The sequence below is a fragment of the Parasteatoda tepidariorum genome, chromosome 8, assembly GCF_982258835.1.
Source record: "Parasteatoda tepidariorum strain Cologne lab strain chromosome 8, Ptep-v5.0, whole genome shotgun sequence".
NCBI lineage: Eukaryota > Metazoa > Arthropoda > Arachnida > Araneae > Theridiidae > Parasteatoda > Parasteatoda tepidariorum.
Window position 1 is genome coordinate 4,199,744 of NC_141762.1, and position 19,221 is coordinate 4,218,964.

The following is a 19,221-nucleotide window of genomic DNA, read 5'->3' on the forward strand; positions in this document are numbered from 1 at the left end:
AACATTTAAAACTTGGAATGGTTTCACATGTGGACTTTAAAATGATTTCCATAACAGAAGTCCAATCTAAGTCATAATTTGATTTTTCTGGTTTCATGTCTTCAGATAATTTGTGTTTATATTATTTAAGAATACTGTAATCCTTAAGTTTTGTAATGCCTGGTTTAAAATTGGTGTTTTTCTTCTGAGAATAGAATTTCTTACACAATCTAAGTTTAACGGAGGAGATAACAAGAACATGGTCGGTGTCGAGATTTGTACTACTGTAGCTTCTCTTATCCGTCACATTGTTATGTCTTTTATCCGAGAGTTTGATTAAGAGTTAAAACCATCAGGGTAACACAAAGTGTTCTCGCCAATGGCATACTGGATATAAACATATTTGAGAGAGCAAAGTCGAAAATATCTGTCCATTTCCATTTTTTTCACAGTGCAGCACAAGATTTAAGTCGTTCTCTTTTGAGCTTAGCGTTGAAATCTCCAAGAACCAACTTCAGGGTAATAATTATAACTCTCCAACATAGAAAAAAAATTGCTTAAAGCTTGAAAAAAATCCCTATTGGGCGTGAAAATTCCATTCCAATAGGGATTTTTAAGGAAACTTACTCAATTTTAGGGAATTTTCTAAAATGTATAAGAAGCCAGGAGAATTTTCATTAAATCAGTAGAAACTGACAAAATCTAGTAGTCTACTGGAAAATAAAGTAGAGTTGGCAGTTATGCATCATAATATGTTTTTACTACCATCCATACATAGGAATCTATATATTTAGAATAAAGATTTAAGTGAGAAAGGATAACAAAATACTTTACCAAAATCAGACAAATCAGTATTGAAGGCAATCATAGCACAGGTGGCATTAAAAAAATCAAGACTCAGTTTTTTTGACTGATAAATCTCAAAAAGAGTTCAATCAATCGCCTTTGTCCCCGTTTCGTTTTTGCAACTATTAGTCTCATAATTTTTTTAAATATATAAAGCTTGAAAAAATTTTTGTGAATTGTGATATTGGGAGAAAACTTCAAGACCAATTTTTAAAAAAATTTATAGAATATTAAGACTGTTCACCCCCTGCATCGTATAAACAACATCAGAGGAGGGATACTCTAAAAATTTTTGAAGCTCTATTCTAATTTTAGAAAACTTGTTTACACTGGGTTAATCATCTATCAAATGATGAGATGAACTTTGAGAATTATACAAAAAATATAGAAAGTTATATGTTGCGTCTCTTTTAATTAAATAACAACTAAAAAACCAAATAATGATTCAATAACACAGTCTCAGAAATTTTTTTTTTTTATTTAACAATATTTTTTGAGCCTATTTGTTATAAAAAGTTTCCTTGAAATTCAATAGTGATGAATGGAAATTAATATATAGCAAAACAGGCACCCAATTGTCAAGTAAGGAAAAAAAATGAAAATTTAATTATAAAAATGTTGAAATTGTAAAAAGACTATGGAGAGCATCAAGGCTTCATAAGCTGAAAAGTAATCAACAGGATGCAATACCTCTCTTTAATAAGGAAAAAAAAGAGTAAAAAAAATATTCAACACATTGTTTATATATATAATTTATGAAAAAAGATAATTTAGCTTGAGTTCACAAAATATGCCCAAACACAATGAAAATTAAGTTATAAAAAATCTATGGAAAGCATTTAGCTTTATTAGAGCTGAAGCATTCGAAAGGATAATAGTCTTTTTTTCCCCTTCATAAAAGAAAAAATATAAAGAATTATTCAACGCGTTGTTTACTTATGAAAGAATCTAATTTAACTTTGGTTGACATAATACACATAAACGTGACAAAAACACAATGAAAATTGAGCTATAATTTGTAAAACATCTATGGAGAGCATTTAACTTCATGAGAGCTGAAGCAATCAACAGGATTCAATCCTCCCAATTATTCAATTCGTGTTACATTTATGAAAGAATCTAATTCAACTTGGGTTCACAGAAACACAATAAAAAATTCAATAAAAATTTAATTATAGAAATTATAAAACATCTAAGGAAAGGATTTAGCTTCACAAGAGTTAAAGCAATCACAGGATGCAATTCACTTTTTTTTTATATACATAAAAGAAAATATACAAAGGAGAGTTCCAATCATGGTTTGTTTATTTTTGTGTGAATCTAATTTAATTTGGCATAATATAAACATTTTAAAACACGCAAACACAATGATAAAAAATACAATGAAAATTAAATTATACAAATTGTTATAACACTATTTAGAGCATTATTTTCATGAGAGTTGAAACAATCTACAGATTTCGTTCCTCCCCCCCCCCTTTATTTAAGAAAAAACAAAGAAAAATTTAACTCAGGGTTTATTTATGAAAGAATATAATCTGAATTGGGTACCCACAGTATACACAAACACAATGATGAAAAATACAATGAAAATTGAATTATATACAAATTTTATGAAGAGGATTTAGCTTCAAGAGAGCTGGAGCAAACTACAAGACGCAATCCTCGTTTCTTCTTTCATTATAAAAGAAAAATTCAAGTTGCGGTTTGTTTATAAAAGAATCTAACTCTGGTGAATAAAAACATAAATCTTATGTAACATAATTTTAAACATGTACAAATGCTTTTATAAAGTGAGTTAGTGAATATTTATCAACTAATTTATTTGCATTAAGCCTAATTTTAGAATTTTAATTGTATAGACAAATCTTTCGAATTTCTCAAAATAGATCTATAAGTTTTTAAACAGGAATCTTTAAGATAATTTTTGAGCTGATTTCTCAACAGTGAATATTATTTTTTAAACAGTAAATTTTTGGTATATTTACATCGTTATTTTTGAAACATAACCAAACATCAGATGAATCACAGCTTCAGAAAGGAGAAATCAGGTCAAAAGATTTCTTTCTTTGAAATATCAGGTTTGGAATGCATAAGTTTTCTCTGAAAATATGCATAAAGTTCGGAAACTTTAGGAGAAAAGTCATTGGCTGCTATCCAATCCGCCAAATTCTGTGGAAGTTGCTGCCCTCGAAAAACGATTAATTTTAAAGAGGTTAAAGCAGTAGCATCTTGTATCAAGTTATATCCTGCAAATAAGAACAACCATTAAATATGATTTAAATAAGAAATAGAAATAAAATAACTTTTATTCAATAAAACACATAATTTGAATTGTTAAAAATTTATTAAATGAAAAACAATAAAATGTTATATAACATTGAAAATTACTCTCTTCAAATTAAATTTTTTTATCTGTATAAGAAATACAAATAAAGTCAAACTTGTAGGTCGCTTCATTTAAGACATTATTCCGACCTGCCATCCAAATTCAATGAAAGAGAAATACACTATTTTTCTTAAAATGGAAGAATGGTGCAAGGAAATTATGGGTTCTTAGGAACTAGGACTACAGTAATTTTGGTTAATTTTTACTAAAAGTGAGTCCCCATTTAAAATATGAATTTTAAACCCCTTTATTATTCACATTCATAATATTTTATCTATTGATAGACAAAATAAAGAATTTCAAATCAAGAAGAGTTATATTTGAAATTACAAATCACTGTTACCACTTAGTACCACCCTCATAATGTTGGGTAGTTTAGAACAAAGAAAAAGTCAACCAAAAAAAAAAAAATGTTCTTGAAAAGCCTAGAGAATAAATGTTTTGTTAATTTTCTATATTTGAACTATAGATTTGAAATTTAGCAAAACATCGGAATACAAATTTCTGATTCCCGGAAGTCTAAGAATTAATGCCTTTTAGATTCTTAAAATTTTTTGAATAAGCCAAAAAAAATAATGAAGCTGGAATCACAATAAAAGGGGTTCCAGTAGCTCAGTCGGATAAGACCTCACCCACTTTGCTGGTGGAAATCAAAGGAATGTGAGTCCTCTTGCCAGTTGTGGCAAGGAAGTTTAAAAAGAGGGGTACCAGCTCAGGCACTATCCACATCGTCTGACTAGGGTTAAAATTAAGCCGCATTTCTGCCAAAAATGTTTAAGGATAATAAAAAACAGGGATAGGTGATTGGCTATGGTTAGATGTAGGTGAAATAATAATATATGTTAATATAAAAAAAATTGAAGTTGCAAGCAAATCTTTTCACATGTGATTCATTATAAGTAAGGAGAGCCGTAGTGGCTCAGAGGATAGTGCGCTCGCCGCCCAATGAGGTGAAGGGGGTTTGAATCCCAGCGATGTTAGTCAATATGAATTTTGCACCCAGTTCGCACAAACCACAGTGCTGATGTAAAATATCCTCAGTGGAAGACGAATTATAGGTTAGAGACCCCATGCCATCTGACTAACAGTGGGAATGTAACACTATGTAATGCAAATGCAGATTACATCCACCAAAAAGTCCCCCATGAAGGTAAGTTTGACCCAATGCTTAATCCAGGAGTTCCCTTGTCTTCTGGATTGGGTTCAAAATTTCAAGGTTACATAATAGTCGTAAACCCCCAAAAATGGGTCGGCTTTCATTGATGGTTATAAATTAAAATATAAATCAAGGAGGAAGTTGAATTATTACGTTTTTATTATTACAGTCTTTTTTTTTTTAAGAAAAAAAAAAAACGTTTAGAACTTACCAACATCTGATGAATGCTTTTCAAAGCAGTTCATAAGAAATAATTCTGGGTAGGTTCCATCAGGTGAGAAAAAGCAAATTTCAGCTGAAGTAAAGAAAAGAAACATTAACTTACAAGCATTCATTTGAAAATGATTATAAAAAAGAGGAAAAAAAAAGACTAATGAAATATCAGTGTATAAATAGATCAGTAATCCTAACCTTTAGTTGTGAATTTTTAAACTATATTTAATCATCGAAAAACAACAGGGCTTGAAATTAATGGGTTTGGAACCCTAGAATTTAACTCGGACAACCATAAAATAATTTTTAGTGGTCCCACTGACTAGCAACTGATGTAAAGGTAGATGCCATTTTGATTCTTAGTTTCCTGTTTTTTTCTGTATTGTGTCCAAAATAGAATATTTCAACATAATTGTGAAAGTAACACATTCTTTGTATTTTCTATTTGAATTTATTTCATAAAATAAAAATAAATAAATAAATGGATCAGTAAGAATGTGTATGAACTAGTAATATTTTTAAGTTACTGATTCTTTTTGATATTTTTACCCACACAATTAAAAGAAACGATTTTAAGCATTAATATTTTAATTATTGCTTTTCAAAAAAATAATAAAATAAAATAAATAAATAAAAATACACTTCGAAACAATGACTTTAAATTGAGATTTCTTTTTAATAACTTCTTAGACTAGAACAGTAATAAGAATAAACCTGAAGCAACATTTGATGTTTTTTTAGATTCAAACTTTCTCTTTTTCTTTCAAACTTTAGATTAATTTTAAATGAAATATTTCATTCTTTAAGTCTTTTATTTTTTAATAAAAGAATTTGCACTGCCACGCTTATTTTGTGCTGTTGTGATTGTAATCATTCAGAAAAAAAAAGGTCGTGGTAGAAGATAAGTTATTTGAATAATTTAATTCTGCTACATTTATACTACTTGCAGAGGGTTTTTATCGAAATTTTTGAGGGGTTCAACACATTCATTGCCAGCCAAATGCCGGTGGTTACATTATATCTGTCATTGAAAAATAGTAATCTATAAAGATAAAATCAAAGTTAAATTTTCTTACTTTAGCAACCATTTCAGTTTTTAAATTTTACAATAAGTTCATTTAAATAATATGTTATTGTCATGATAAAATATATTCACTGCAAAATAGTTGGAAGATAAATGTATCTGGCTACCACTTCATTTGCTTTATTGACACTAACCGTAGTAAAGAGTTTCCTCGTGCGATAGTGCATGACCCGGCAACGAATTGCAGCAATCTGGGAACAAATATGCATTATTTTGCTCACATAATATCTCTTGGTGCTTACATTATCTGTATATAATTCTAACTTGTTATGCAAAGTTATGGAAATTACCTTAATCGATTAAAAAATATATGATTCATCAAGAACCATCAAGGGGAATATATATATTTCTTTTTGGCAGAAAAAATCGTTTGTCAAAAGACAATTTGTTTCACCGAATTTACAATTTTAACTGTATTTGGTGAGGTGGCCAAAGCTAAGCGCAGGACCTAAATATATAATTGGGATATCTATCTGCTATTGGTGCTTTCATCTTCTACTTATAGGGGGGACCATGTGTTCTGTTGGGGACTGCTTTTTAGAGTTGTGACCCACACAAATATTAACACCCTCGGCTAATGAGTACAAATTTTAATATTGTGATGCAATGTCAAAAATATATAGCAATATTTTCCTAAATAATTTAATTTCTACATTGGTGCCAATATTTCTGTTAACCAAATAAAATTTTATAAACAACAATGGTTTTCATCAATGAAATTTTGTATTTCTGACACTTAACACCAAAAAGGGGTGATTGTTCACAAATCACCCTTTTAAAAATTGCAAACTACAGAAGAAAACATATTTTGGTGCTCCCGTTCTCGAGTTATTAGCAAACATACATCCACACAGACTGTTGCTTTTATGTATATAGAAATATATTTAACTCTTGTTATAATAAATAGGACATAACAAATTTCCAGATTACCTTCAATATTAAAAATACAAAAACTGAATCTTTATAACGAGTTAAAAATTTACTATCTTGCAGCTATTACAACATTTTTTTAGGGAAAAACATTTTTATGCAGTTAAGTCACCAATATGAAATGTAAAAAGTTGATCTAGATGAAATTTTTGGTATCATTACAAAAAATCGTAACCACTTGTTTGCTAGTTTAATCCTTTATCTTTTAAGGGCAATGTGTGGGCAACTACCACAAAAGTTATCTGTTACCTAACAAAAAAAAAAAAAAAAAAAAAAAAAAGAAGATACCTCAGTATTTTTACAAATCTAACTACATATTCAAAAAGTGTGCCTTTTGTACACTACATACCTATCACGCTTTTCTCATCAATATTTACTGTAATCAATGACATCAAAAGGTATCACACTTCATTTAATTTTCGTCATGATAAATTGCTACAATTGTTGTTCAAACAATCCTGTCGTACAGAGCTACATAATTCGATCTATAATCTTTAGCCAAAAACAGTCTACTGTAGACATGCATTTTGAATCAAAATAGTTATTCTAAATAAAAGATAAACTTGTCTAATTCTTTCTCCAGTTTTTTTATTGCTATTTTTACATTAAGTATGCATATTTGTTTATAATGACAAGTGAGCTATAATGCCAATTTTATCTGCTAGGATGAATTTATTTATAATACACTTTTACAATATTAATAAAAAATTCAATTAACTTACCATAAAGATTGCAGAATATAGTAAGAGCTTTCTCATTTGTGTCCAATTCTGAATAGGCAGTTATAGCAGGGATAATGTGTGGTTCTAGTAGCTTATCTTTGGCCCACTGCCAGCCTTCTTGAGCAGCAAATATTAATAATGGAATAGTTGACATCATCACCTCATTTTCACTGGGAGCTAGAATTATAACGCAGGATTAGTTAATACAAACAAATAGATTATTTCTGAAAAAGTGCATGATTGTTCAAACTCTCTATCTGTAATTCTGTGTCTCTTAATTTTCCTGCAACAAGAGATTTTATTTTATAACCAGCAACAAACTACTGATCCATTTTGGGGTTTATAACTATCAATATTAAACTCCATGGCCCTGTAATTTTACTTTATCTTTAGATTTTAAAGTAATAAAATAAATAGAAGCTTTACCGTCATAAAATTCTCAAACCAAATACAATAATAATAAAAAAAAATCAAAGTTGTCCGAGTTGATTTTGTATAAATGTATTGTTGGAAGTATTGTGAACCGTATCTTTAGTAATTTATAAATATCTTTGAGTAGTTTTACCTTTCAGGCACATTTCTTTTATATCTTTGATCAAAATATCTGTACAACAATCTACATCTAAAATAGCAGGTATTATCATTAATTCATTGAGGAGACTGACACACGTTATATGATCTTTAAATTTTATTTCCTGGCATTTCTTCAGAGCTCCATAATGCAAGGCACCATAGAAAATTTTCTCTTCATCTGTCAAAAATTTGAAAAATAGATTTAACAAAAGCAGAAATTATTACAAGAGCTAAAAAATTTCAATCATTTATAAACAGTTTTTCATTTTAACAGTTTTCAACATATATATATCAATTTTTTAAAAGAGTAAATAGCAGTCCAGCAGGTGTTAGGATCCTTCTTGTTAAAACATAAAATCAAAATTGATCAGCGTTTAAAGTAGAAAAATATGGACACCTTTGATTTCTTGTCCAGAGGACCATAAAAATAAACAGGTGATATTTTTATTTTTGAAAAAAAAAAAAAAAAAAACTTTAGTTATAGAAAAATATTTTATGAGAACACAAATGGAACATATGAGTACACTGTTAACATTCGAAGAATATTGTCACCATAGTAGTTTTTTTTTGGGGGGGGGGGGGGGACCGTGACAATGGTCCGGAGGCCAGGTCAAACTTTTTTGCAAAAAATTTATTGTTTTTATACTGATCTTTTTAAAAGAAAATTGCAAATTACTTTACTCATTATATAAACTACAAGTTTGAATAAATTTTCAAAAAACTTATAAAATATTAAAATAAGAGTTTTCATGCTTTTTGTATGTAATGTAAAACGTATCTTAAAATCAAATTTCAAGTTTTTTAAGCAAATTTCAGAAGAGATATTTTAGGGGCCTATTTATGAACAAAACAGAAAGGTTAATTTCCAAGATAAAGATTAGATAAATACTAAGATTTTAGTCATTTTTTGTTAATAAAGAGAAATATTGAATCATTCTTAAAATATTTTTTTTCTTTGAAATATATTTAAAATAGTTACTTAAAGATTTTCTGGGAAACTAAAATAAGACTTGCTTATGAGAAACTTATATTCTCCTCAACAAAAATATTTACCAAAAAAAAGAAGTCAATTTTAAACTTTAGCTATTGAGCAAAATATTGGGACAGAGTTTTATTAGTTGTAGTAAAACAATATTTTAGAAGTTAAGCAAAAATTAAAATGCATATTTATTGATGAAATCATGAATGTCAAGCATGGTTATATACTGCATTTTAAACAATGGCCTAGAAAAATTAATTTATTAAAACAATGGTTATTACCTCATATAGAGATCCAATAGTAATACATATCATTAAAAATATGATTAATAAAAAACAGCTCTCTAGCAATAGGAAAAAAATAAGGACATAAAAGGAATTTTCTTTTTTTGCTAGACAATAAAATAAATCCAAATTCTGAAAATTTGCCAAATAATATTAGCATGCAATATTTACAGCTGGTCATAATACATTCTTAAACTCAGAAAACTGAGTATGTTGTAACATGTCTTACACTAAGGTAATCAATTATAGTAGATTTGATAAGAATGAAAATCTTATCAAATCTACTATAAAAATTAGAACGTAATGAGTAAAAACTTACATTTTTAAATTATTAAAATGATTCACAACACTTACCAGGTGCCTCTAAAGGTAGGTAAAAAAGCTCAGGCCACAATCCAACAATATAGGTTATCAACATTATGGAGTATTTATGTTTCATTTTCAGCACGTCACAGGCAAATGTGATGGGTATTTCCTTATTCTGCAGCTGCTTGCAAACTTCAATAAGAACTCTGCACATTGAACATAAAGCAAAAAGAGATAAAGATGCTTTTGAAAGAATCATCTGATACATCACATTGATTAAATCAGGTAACCAATCAGAGTCTTTTAAATTAGAGTTAACAATGAGGATAGCAGAAGCAAGACAACTCTCGACCAGTGGCAAGAGTGCAGAAGGATCTTTAGTGTCTCGAAAGACGGCAATGGGATTTCTTTGAGACATAGAAAGATACTTGAGGATGTAAAGTATTACATCCCGATTATCGGTTGCCTTAGCAGCATCACTCAGTCCATTAGCAATGTAATGGATGATGAATTTAACACCATCTTCTGTGAACACAATTTGCTCTAATGTTTTGAAACAAAGAGCTACTCCTTTAGGGAAGATATCAAAACAAGAGTCCACTGTGCACTTTGGTACAGTTTCAAGGGGTGATTTCTGTTTGGTAGTATTCTTCTTATTAACATTTATTAAAACTTCCTCATTATTCATTTCAGGAGAAAAATTTCTTCCACTAGAACTCACATAATCATTATTCCAGCATAAAGAACTTATAGATCTCAATCTCGAGGCTCTTTCAGGTTTCTTCACATTATTTTTTCTATGTGGTTTCTTTTCAAAATATGACACATACTCTAAAGAATTACTTTTCACTTGCTGCTTTTCCAAACAGATTATACTAGACACAGATGATTTTTCAGAGGATCGGTTAAATTTACTATTGTTGCCTTCAAGACTGACATTAATAGAGGTTTGAGGACGTTTCAAATCTTCATTTTGTTCCAAAAGTGAGCTCTGAATGTATTCCAAAAATGGAATAGAGGAATTATCAAAAGACTTTTCAGAAATATTATTTTTTTCATGATCAACTACACCCAGTCTTTTATTATTCCGTGAGCTAGATCTGGTAATTTCTTTTATTTGAGCAGGTGATTCATTTCCATTCTTCTTTTTTGTACTCGTACATGAAGGAGATTTACAAGTTGCAGGGTTCTTTTTTTTAACTGTGACATTTTGTGGTTTGGAATTTTCAGCCAAAAGGGGCAGTTCAGATTGAGTCAAAATTCTTAACTCTTTCATTTTAGCCTTTTTGCTGTATACAAAGTTCTCATCGAATTCACATGAATCCATACGCTTACAGGATTTTCTTAAGGATTCAGTCAGAGTGCATTCGCCTGAAAAGCCAGAACAGTCTGGCACTTCAAGAGTGGATTCTCGAGACTGAAAATTTGCAAAATCATTAACAACTTGGCTACTCAGATACAATGAAGCTTCAGAATTTTCAAAACTATCTTTATGTACAGTAGAATATTTAGACACTTCGGAACAAGATTCTTGATACTGAAAATTTACAAAATCGCTGACTACCTGGCTGGAAAGATGTAATGATGTATCTGAATTTTGGGTCATTATTTGAGACTCTGGACAATCTTTAAGAAAAGTAGACTCAGATACTTCAAGAGTTGACTCTTTTGTTTGATAACTTACAAAATCTTCAACAACTTGACTGCTAAGAAACAGTGATGAATCGGAGATTTTGCTCATACTTAACTGAGTTGAGGAACAATTTTTAGGTACAATAGAGCCAGGTACATTAAGAGTTGACAGTTGAGACTGATAATTTACAAAATTATCAACTACTTGGCTACTAAGGTAAAGTGAAGCATCCAAGTTTTGGGTCCTAAAATAATCTTTAAGCACAATTTTTAAAGGTTTACATTTTTGCAGTAATGATAAACTTTGATTCGACAAAGTACCAGAGTTGGTGGAAGAAATTTCTTTGGTAATGACTGAGTCATTATTTAATGAAACACCGTGAGAAGGAAGAGTGTTAGTTTTAACAGAGTTTGTATCATCAGGTGAAGATTTTTTACCATTTGTTAAGGAATGTTCTTTATTTCCGCTATTTTTAACACAAGATTGAAATTTAACATTTGATCCAATTCTTGAGACAAAAGAGTTGCTATCTTCATTTAATTCTTGATTTGAGTAGATATTTGATGGCAAAATTTTTGAAGGTGATAGATTAGCTTCTGAAACTTGTGGGCTTTCAGAATCATGATTCAAGTCAATTTGAATACATTTTTTAACATTACTAGCATCTCTTAGTTCCTTTTCTGAAACCGTTGAAATATCTTGAAGATCATTTTTATTTTGTGTTAATGATAAGCAGTCTTCATTAGAGACAACAGTTTTGCATTTATTTAATAGCTGAGAAATATTGTCATTCGCTATATCACAGATATTAGAATAGTAATTTACATTATCATCCGTAAAATTGTCACTTATATTTTCTTCTGAAGTTTTGCAAACAGCCTGAAAGTCATTTTTCAAACTATCGTTTGTTGAAGATGTCTGCTCATTGCAGACAATGTTTCTTTTTCGTAGAGGTGATAAGCAGTCCTTAATAATAATACTTAGATTTCTGCATTTATTTAATAGCTGGGGAGCAATTTCTTCTTCTGTGTGACTAGCTTTAGAATTGTAATTAATATTACCAAATGTATCATCGTCAACTAACTTAAGACAATCTATTTTGCATACTTTTGATGTTTTTTCAGCAGTTAAATCATTATCATTTAATTTCTTTTTTGAATCTTCTGGAAGACTTCCAAAGTCAATTTTTAATGAATGAGCATTGGAAAATATGGTTCTTTTTTGTATTGGAGATAAACAGTCTTCAAGGGTAATGCTCAGACCTTTACATTTTCTTAATAGCTTGACAACATTATTTTTTTCTACCTCACAGACATTAGAATTCTGGTTTATATTATTATCATTGTTAAGAGATTTCACATCAACTATTTTGCTTACAGGGTGAGAGTTTGAATCAAGCGATTCCTTATTTACAAACTTTTCTCCATTTCCAGTATGGTTTAAATTTAGTTTAGTTGGTGTTTTTAGATCGTTGACATTCTTTTCGATTACTGTGCTGTTTAAATCTAAATTCGTTTTGGGCAAAGACTTATATGAATCTCTTTTATTAAATATTTTGTCTCCAATATTAGTTCTAGTATTCACAGCACCAACACCACTTTTATAATCTGCATCAGCTTCACGCCTTGATCGAGAATTATTTTGTCTATTATTTTTTACGACAGATGTTAAAGGGTCTGTTTCAGACACGAAACAAGTTGCACAGTTGGAGATCGTTCTCTCTCGTTTGCTACTATTGAACACCAAAGGTTTACGTCCTCTTTTCTTGATTTGAGTAGAAGAATTTCTGGACAAAACACCACTTTTATTATCTGCATTAGCTTTACGCCTTGATTGAGGATTATTTTTTACAGCAGTTGTTAAATTGCTTGTTTCAGAGACAATACTATTATTGCCAGCTAACGTATTATCAATGAAAAGAGTATGCTTCTCTGTTTCTGCTTCAGGTGAGTCAGTGAACAGGTCACTAAATCTGTTTGCATCTATACCAAAGAAAAGTCGTGGAAGCACAGAACTATATGTTATGAAGCTTTTTGTAAGCCTGCTTATAGGCTCATTGTTACCAGATGATAAACACTCAAGAGATGCTGGCTCATCCATGGAAGCTTCATGTTGTGCAATATTAGCTGTTTCGCAAAAAGAAGGTATTAGGTCTAGATTTTTAAGATATTGAATTTTCGGAAATGAGTGTGACGTAGTCATTTCCTCACACCCTAAGAAGCTAGTTTCCCATTTGTCATCTACACTCTTTTCATTAGGCATGCTTTGTGAAAGAGGGAATTCCGAGTCATTCAATTCATCAGGAGACTCTGTTTTGTCAGATGATTCAGAGTCATACAATTCACCAGATGTCATTTTGTCACACATAAGACCATATAAATTTCTAAATGTTTGTGGAGAAAGGCATTGGGGAACTAGTTTTGTTTCCACATTGTTTATTAGATTGAAAGGTCCAAGCTCAATGTCTGAAAAATCTAAATCAACAGTTCTTTTGTAATTGTGTACTTCTGTTGACACATCAGAAGAGTTCATCATATTATCTTTTGTTTTCGGTGACACGTTGGAGGCCTTCATTATATTATCTTTTGCTTTTGAAGATACATTGAAGGCATTCATTATATTATCTTCTGTTTGACTAGATTCCATTTTTTGTGAGCTGAGTTCATTAGATTGATTCACCAAGACAGGATTTTCTTCGTCAGTAAATATGTTTTTTAATTTTGACACATCATTTTCAGTTCTTTCAGTTTCTACCATAATTGGATTGACATCCTCAGTACTTTTGTTTGATGGTACTGAGGAATATTTTGCTTGTTTAATGTGATCCTTTTCTGACAACTCCTCACGAAAAAATAATTCAAGGTCTGCCTCAAAACTGTCATTACCATAAACCATTACTTCATCTGTCAGTGGTTTTTGAGGCATTTCATTTTTATCAGGTAATTTTTCCATTTGACTAGACACTTGAACATTATCTGATACTTGTTTTGAGTTCTCAACTTCAACGTTACTCAAAGAATTTGCGAGAAAATTGAATTCAGAAATGTCAGAGACTTTCTTTTCAACAAAGTCAGAAAAGTTCAATTCAGGAAAGAATTTATCATTACAAGCTGGATCTGAGGCATCAAATATATCATTTGATGCTTTGATTATTTCTGTTTCATTTCTATATGATTGAGTTGATTCATCTATTTTACCTAAAGAAAAAAAAGAATTATGTAAATTAAAATTTAAAAAACTAAATAATTTCTCACAATACTTGTATGCATTACATAAAACTAAAGCATCACAGTTTAAATATATTATTTTTTTTTAACTGACATCAGAAATACCTAACTTTTACTACAAGAAACAACTTTTTTACTATAAGAAACAAATATTCGCAAATGCCTCTTCTGATCATATAATTTCAAGCTTTGCTGGAATCTTTTTACAAATAAAAACATATAAAAAAATTATTGTATTAGGTACAAAAAATTAAACACTATTTAAATTTCATATAACAGGAATATCAACATTATTTTTAAGTTTTAAGCATAGCTTAGTATCAATTATATATAAATAAATTCAATATAATTCTATTAGCCTTCAAAATTTACTGACAAAAAGATTAAAAATTTAATATTAAAAAAATTTTTTTGTTAATTTTTAAAATTAAATTCAGAAATATAATTTAAATGATATAGTTTCAGAAAATTTTATTCTATTGTAGATGACATTGTTTTTAAACACCTAAACTATGATTAGAAATTTTTTTGGAAATCATTTTTCAAAATTGTTTTAAAAATGAGCATTGAGTAATTTTAACCTCTTTCATTGCAGAACTCTTATAAATCAATATTTCTTTTTTTTTTGGAAGAAATAATGTACACTATCCTGATATATAAACAGTAAAAACTTAAAAAATAACTTATAGATTTTTTTTAATGCTGGAAAAAAATATCTAAAAAAGCTAGACCAGCACATTCGGACTGCTAGTTAAGGCGTGTTTGAAAGTTTCATTTGTACTGATTGGTGAAAATACTAAGTTAATCTAACAACAACAACAAAAAATCTTTGAACATCTGTTATTTTAATTGCTTATCTAAAACAATTTTTTGAAGTTTAACAGACTGGTTCGACTCTTTAAGATTGTTAAATCATATGCTATTGAAACACTAGTAAAGACAATTAATTTACAAGAATTTATTTTACTAAAACCTGCTTTGGAAGAAAATAACTACATATATTTAACAAGGCTTTCAATTCTATACAAAAATAGAAATTAAACGTTACCTTTTGCAGCAAGTGACAGTGCATCTCTTGGAGTTTTGCAGAAAGTGACATCTACTGATGAAAAAGCCAATGGCTGTTCATTAATCATCTCGTCTGATGAGCTTGAAGTATTTTTGTCAATCACTTTTGAGTTTGATTGGGCATCTACCAAATCCTTATTTTTGTGGAAGGAAACAGCAGAACTTGAAACTATGTTATCTTCTAGAACAATACGCTCAGTTGAGTTTTTATCTTCAGAAGCATCATATAAATCTGGAAATAATTCTTGTGAACTAATAGATAAACACTCTTCATCCACAACAGCAGTGTGAATGCTGTTGCGTTTTTTTAGTGTAGTCTCACTTAAAGTTTTAGTTGACAAATCAGTATTATCATCATTTACAACAGAGCTGATTAGCTTATTACTTGATATGTTTGATGTATCATGTCCAATAGCTGAGTCAAACAATACATCTTGTAATTCGATTAATGGATCATTGCTTGATGTAACAGTTAGAGCTCTTTTGTCTACATCTTCCCTTTGTACATCAACTAATGGCACTTTTTCAATTATTTCGACTGTGTTGTCATCACAAAACATTTCTATGGACGGCACAAAGTTATCACTATTTCTTGGACTTTGTTTCTTTTTATTTAAAGTCGAAGTCTCATCTGAGGTTGAAGAATTATTTCTATCAATATGAGGAGAGGCAATTACCTTTTCAGAAGATTTAGGCTCCCAAGTTGAATATGAGCAGGTTGGTGCAGGAGGAAAGTAATCAAAGGAAAATGAATGTTCATCTACTAAAACTGCATCACTAATGTCATGTCCTATTTTAGAATCAGACATCCTATCTGATTCTAAGACTTTGATTTCCAAACCCTTTTTATTTTCTGATGAATCACTGAATGAACAGATTTGACTACTGGTACTTTGAACTAAATTTCTTGTACTGAAGTCTTCTTTTAAAGTTAGACCATCAGCTGTATTTTCTGAAATAACTAAATGATTATCTTTCTGAGCATTAACTGAGGGTGTATTTTGCTGTTGAGCAGATTTAATATCAGCGACCTTGCTACTTTTTGTTAAATCTAAGCCATTTGACTCAAGAGATGAATCAGGGGAAAGCAATTTTTTGTCTTTTATGACTGGTTCAGTAATATCATGTCCAATGTTTGAATCAATTGCATTATATGAACATTCTTGTAAAACAGAGTCTTTTAATTTTGCATCATCTTGTTTACTTGATGAATTCAAGGAAATCTTAAATGAAAAATTTGAATTTACAGCATCAAAAGAGCTCTTAAATTCTTCTATGTCAGTTTTAGAAGGAGAATCATTTGAAGATTCATACTCAATTGGAAACCACTTAGCAACGGATTCTTCTGTTTCAGTCATATCTACTTCATCTTCACAATCCACAATTTCTTCATTTTTAATATTGTCTCTATTTTTATGACTGTTACCATTCAGGAGATCTATTGAACTATTTTTGATACTTCCTGTAGATGATAAACAAACAAAAGGCATATTTTTATTTTTGATGTCACTATTAGAGACATTTTGGGTATCAGAACAGTAATCAAAGTTTTTTGCAGTGACTACAGATATACAATCATCTGAAGAGTCAATCTGAATCCATTTAGCATTGGATTCACCAGCATTCGATAGACTAGCTTGATCTTTGGAATCAGTTATATCTTGTTCACTTAAATAATCTTGATTACCACTGCTATGACTAGACTTGGCTGACTCATTTTTATCAGCTACTTTTAAAGAGTTACGTTTATCACAGGATGAATTAACAGGATCTGTCTTGCCTTTAGAAAAACTTTGAAAATTAAAAGAGCCGTCAAATTTTTTAACAGCGATATCGGAAGCAGAATCATTAGAAATCTCACAATCAATTTGAGCACATTTAGAAGTAGATTTTACAGTTCTTATCTCATTAGCTTGGTCTACAGAATGAAAAGTTTTATGGTGTTCAAAAAGGCCTTGTATCGGAGATGTTTGACTAATTTCAACAATTTTCTCCGAACAATCCTTAGTTATTTTTTGAGATTTGCACTGGAAGGATGAGAAATCAATACTTCCAATATGTTCAGTAATATCACTAGGGAGAGCTTTATCAAGAGCGTGAGAATTCACACCAGCTTCACCATGTTTAAATGAAATCATATCATTGTCAGCAAGTTTAGTGTGAGTAGTTAGACTATCCTTGCCATAAATGTTTTTTTCTGGAAAGCTAGCTGCCATTTTCATGTTTTTATCATCATGTGATGGGTAATTAATGTCTTCAGAATCGGAAATGTCAGTATTTATAAATAATTCAGGAGAATCATCATCCCGCACTTCCTTTTCAGCACACATTGAATTAAATTTTACTGTGGAATCTATTTTTTCCTTCACGTTAGTTTCTGGCACACATTGTGGCGATTTTATAAAACAGGTGCTTCCTTTTTCATTTTCTAAATGTTTCTTTTCTAATGCATATATTGAGTCATAAGATTTAACCTCATCAGATGCATTTAATTTTTCAGAATTGATAATTTTAATTTCTTTGTTGGAGATCTTCGATTTTTTAAATTTACATTTGCTTGTGGTATTCTGAGTCATACTCAAACTGTTTTTGCGGCAATCAGTTTTTATTACCGATAATTTATCAATGTGACTAGGATAGAGAGAAGCGTCCAAATTATCACACATCTTTTGATACAAATTAATTTTAATAGGAGAAGCCAATGATGGAATATTATCATCAGTATATAAGGCTACCTGATTATTATCAATGATCTCCTCTTGAAATTCAGCTGATATGAGAATAGAATTGGATGCCTGATCATCAGCTAATGTCTGAAGACTGTGTTCATCCACATCAACTTGTGAAATCGTCTCACATTCACGGGATTTCTTATCGTCATTAATTTGACTTTTATGTCTATGATCTGGTATTTCATTCATAGGCTGCCATTTGGATTTTTTATTCCCACAAACATCATATGAATTTGAATCTAACATATTGAAATTAGGAGAAGAATGACACCCGCTAAAACTAACAGAACTCTTCTTATTTTTATCAGATTGAATATGTAGTTCTGACTTAAAAGTTTCAGATGAATTTAGAATATTAGAAGATGACTGGTCAGAACCCTCATGTGAGCCTAAGCACTTTCTTTTTTTAGTAATATGGCGAGTGGCTGGAGTATAGGGAGATTGGTCACTTACATACATTTCAATATGTTTTAATGACTTAGATTTTTCATTTGAACGCTTTTTTATCTTCAGAGCAAATTGAGGATTTGGTTTTATAATATCATAAGCAAATTTAGGGTTGCTTTTATCAGAAAATACAGAAAAATGAGAGTTCTTTAGATTTTTCAAAACTTTAATGTGACTTTTTTTCCATAATGATAATATATTGAATTTTTTACGTCCTGCAACTAGTTTTGTAGAAATATTGCTAATTTCAAATAATTCAGATCCAGTCTGCATTTCAGAAGAATACATTTCTTCATTTTCAGCTGTGAATTCAGATTTTTGAACATTTCGTCCCGGCGTGTCTTCCATCGAATAAGGCAAACTATAAATATTTTTATCACATGAAGAAGATAATAAGTCCACAGATTCAGTTTTTTTCTTCAGTAAATTTCTGTTTTTAGTTTTAGAGTGCAGTTTTTTCCTAGATTCAAAGGTTTCCTGATTCTTTTTAAAACAATCAAGTAAGCCTATATTTTGAAAAGATGACCTTTTTTCTGTAGGATCTAAATAAATAAGAAAAAAAATTAAATAATGTAAATTTCATGCAAAATGTCACGTTATATAGAAATTTTTTTTAAAAAAAATACATAGAAGGAACTGAAATCAAATTAATT

The 19,221-nt window shown here is 29.9% G+C and overlaps 1 protein-coding gene across 6 annotated transcripts in view; it reads right to left on the reverse strand.

Moving 5' to 3' along the window:
* Nucleotides 1-1,289: 1,289 nt before the first annotated feature.
* LOC107449294 (uncharacterized) overlaps nucleotides 1,290-19,221 on the reverse strand; it is a 38,924-nt gene continuing 20,992 nt past the window's right edge. For 5 of the 6 annotated variants that reach the window (XM_043047084.3, XM_043047087.3, XM_043047085.3 and 2 more), the window contains 6 exons: nucleotides 15,370-19,110; nucleotides 9,510-14,291; nucleotides 7,885-8,070; nucleotides 7,320-7,496; nucleotides 4,582-4,665; nucleotides 1,290-3,074 (listed from right to left, as the gene is read on the reverse strand). In XM_043047084.3, the coding sequence (XP_042903018.2) occupies nucleotides 2,878-3,074; nucleotides 4,582-4,665; nucleotides 7,320-7,496; nucleotides 7,885-8,070; nucleotides 9,510-14,291; nucleotides 15,370-19,110 (9,167 nt within the window). In that variant the 3' untranslated portion in view covers nucleotides 1,290-2,877. The remainder of the gene's footprint in view (nucleotides 3,075-4,581; nucleotides 4,666-7,319; nucleotides 7,497-7,884; nucleotides 8,071-9,509; nucleotides 14,292-15,369; nucleotides 19,111-19,221) is intronic. The other variant, XM_087149738.1, reaches the window with a different exon arrangement.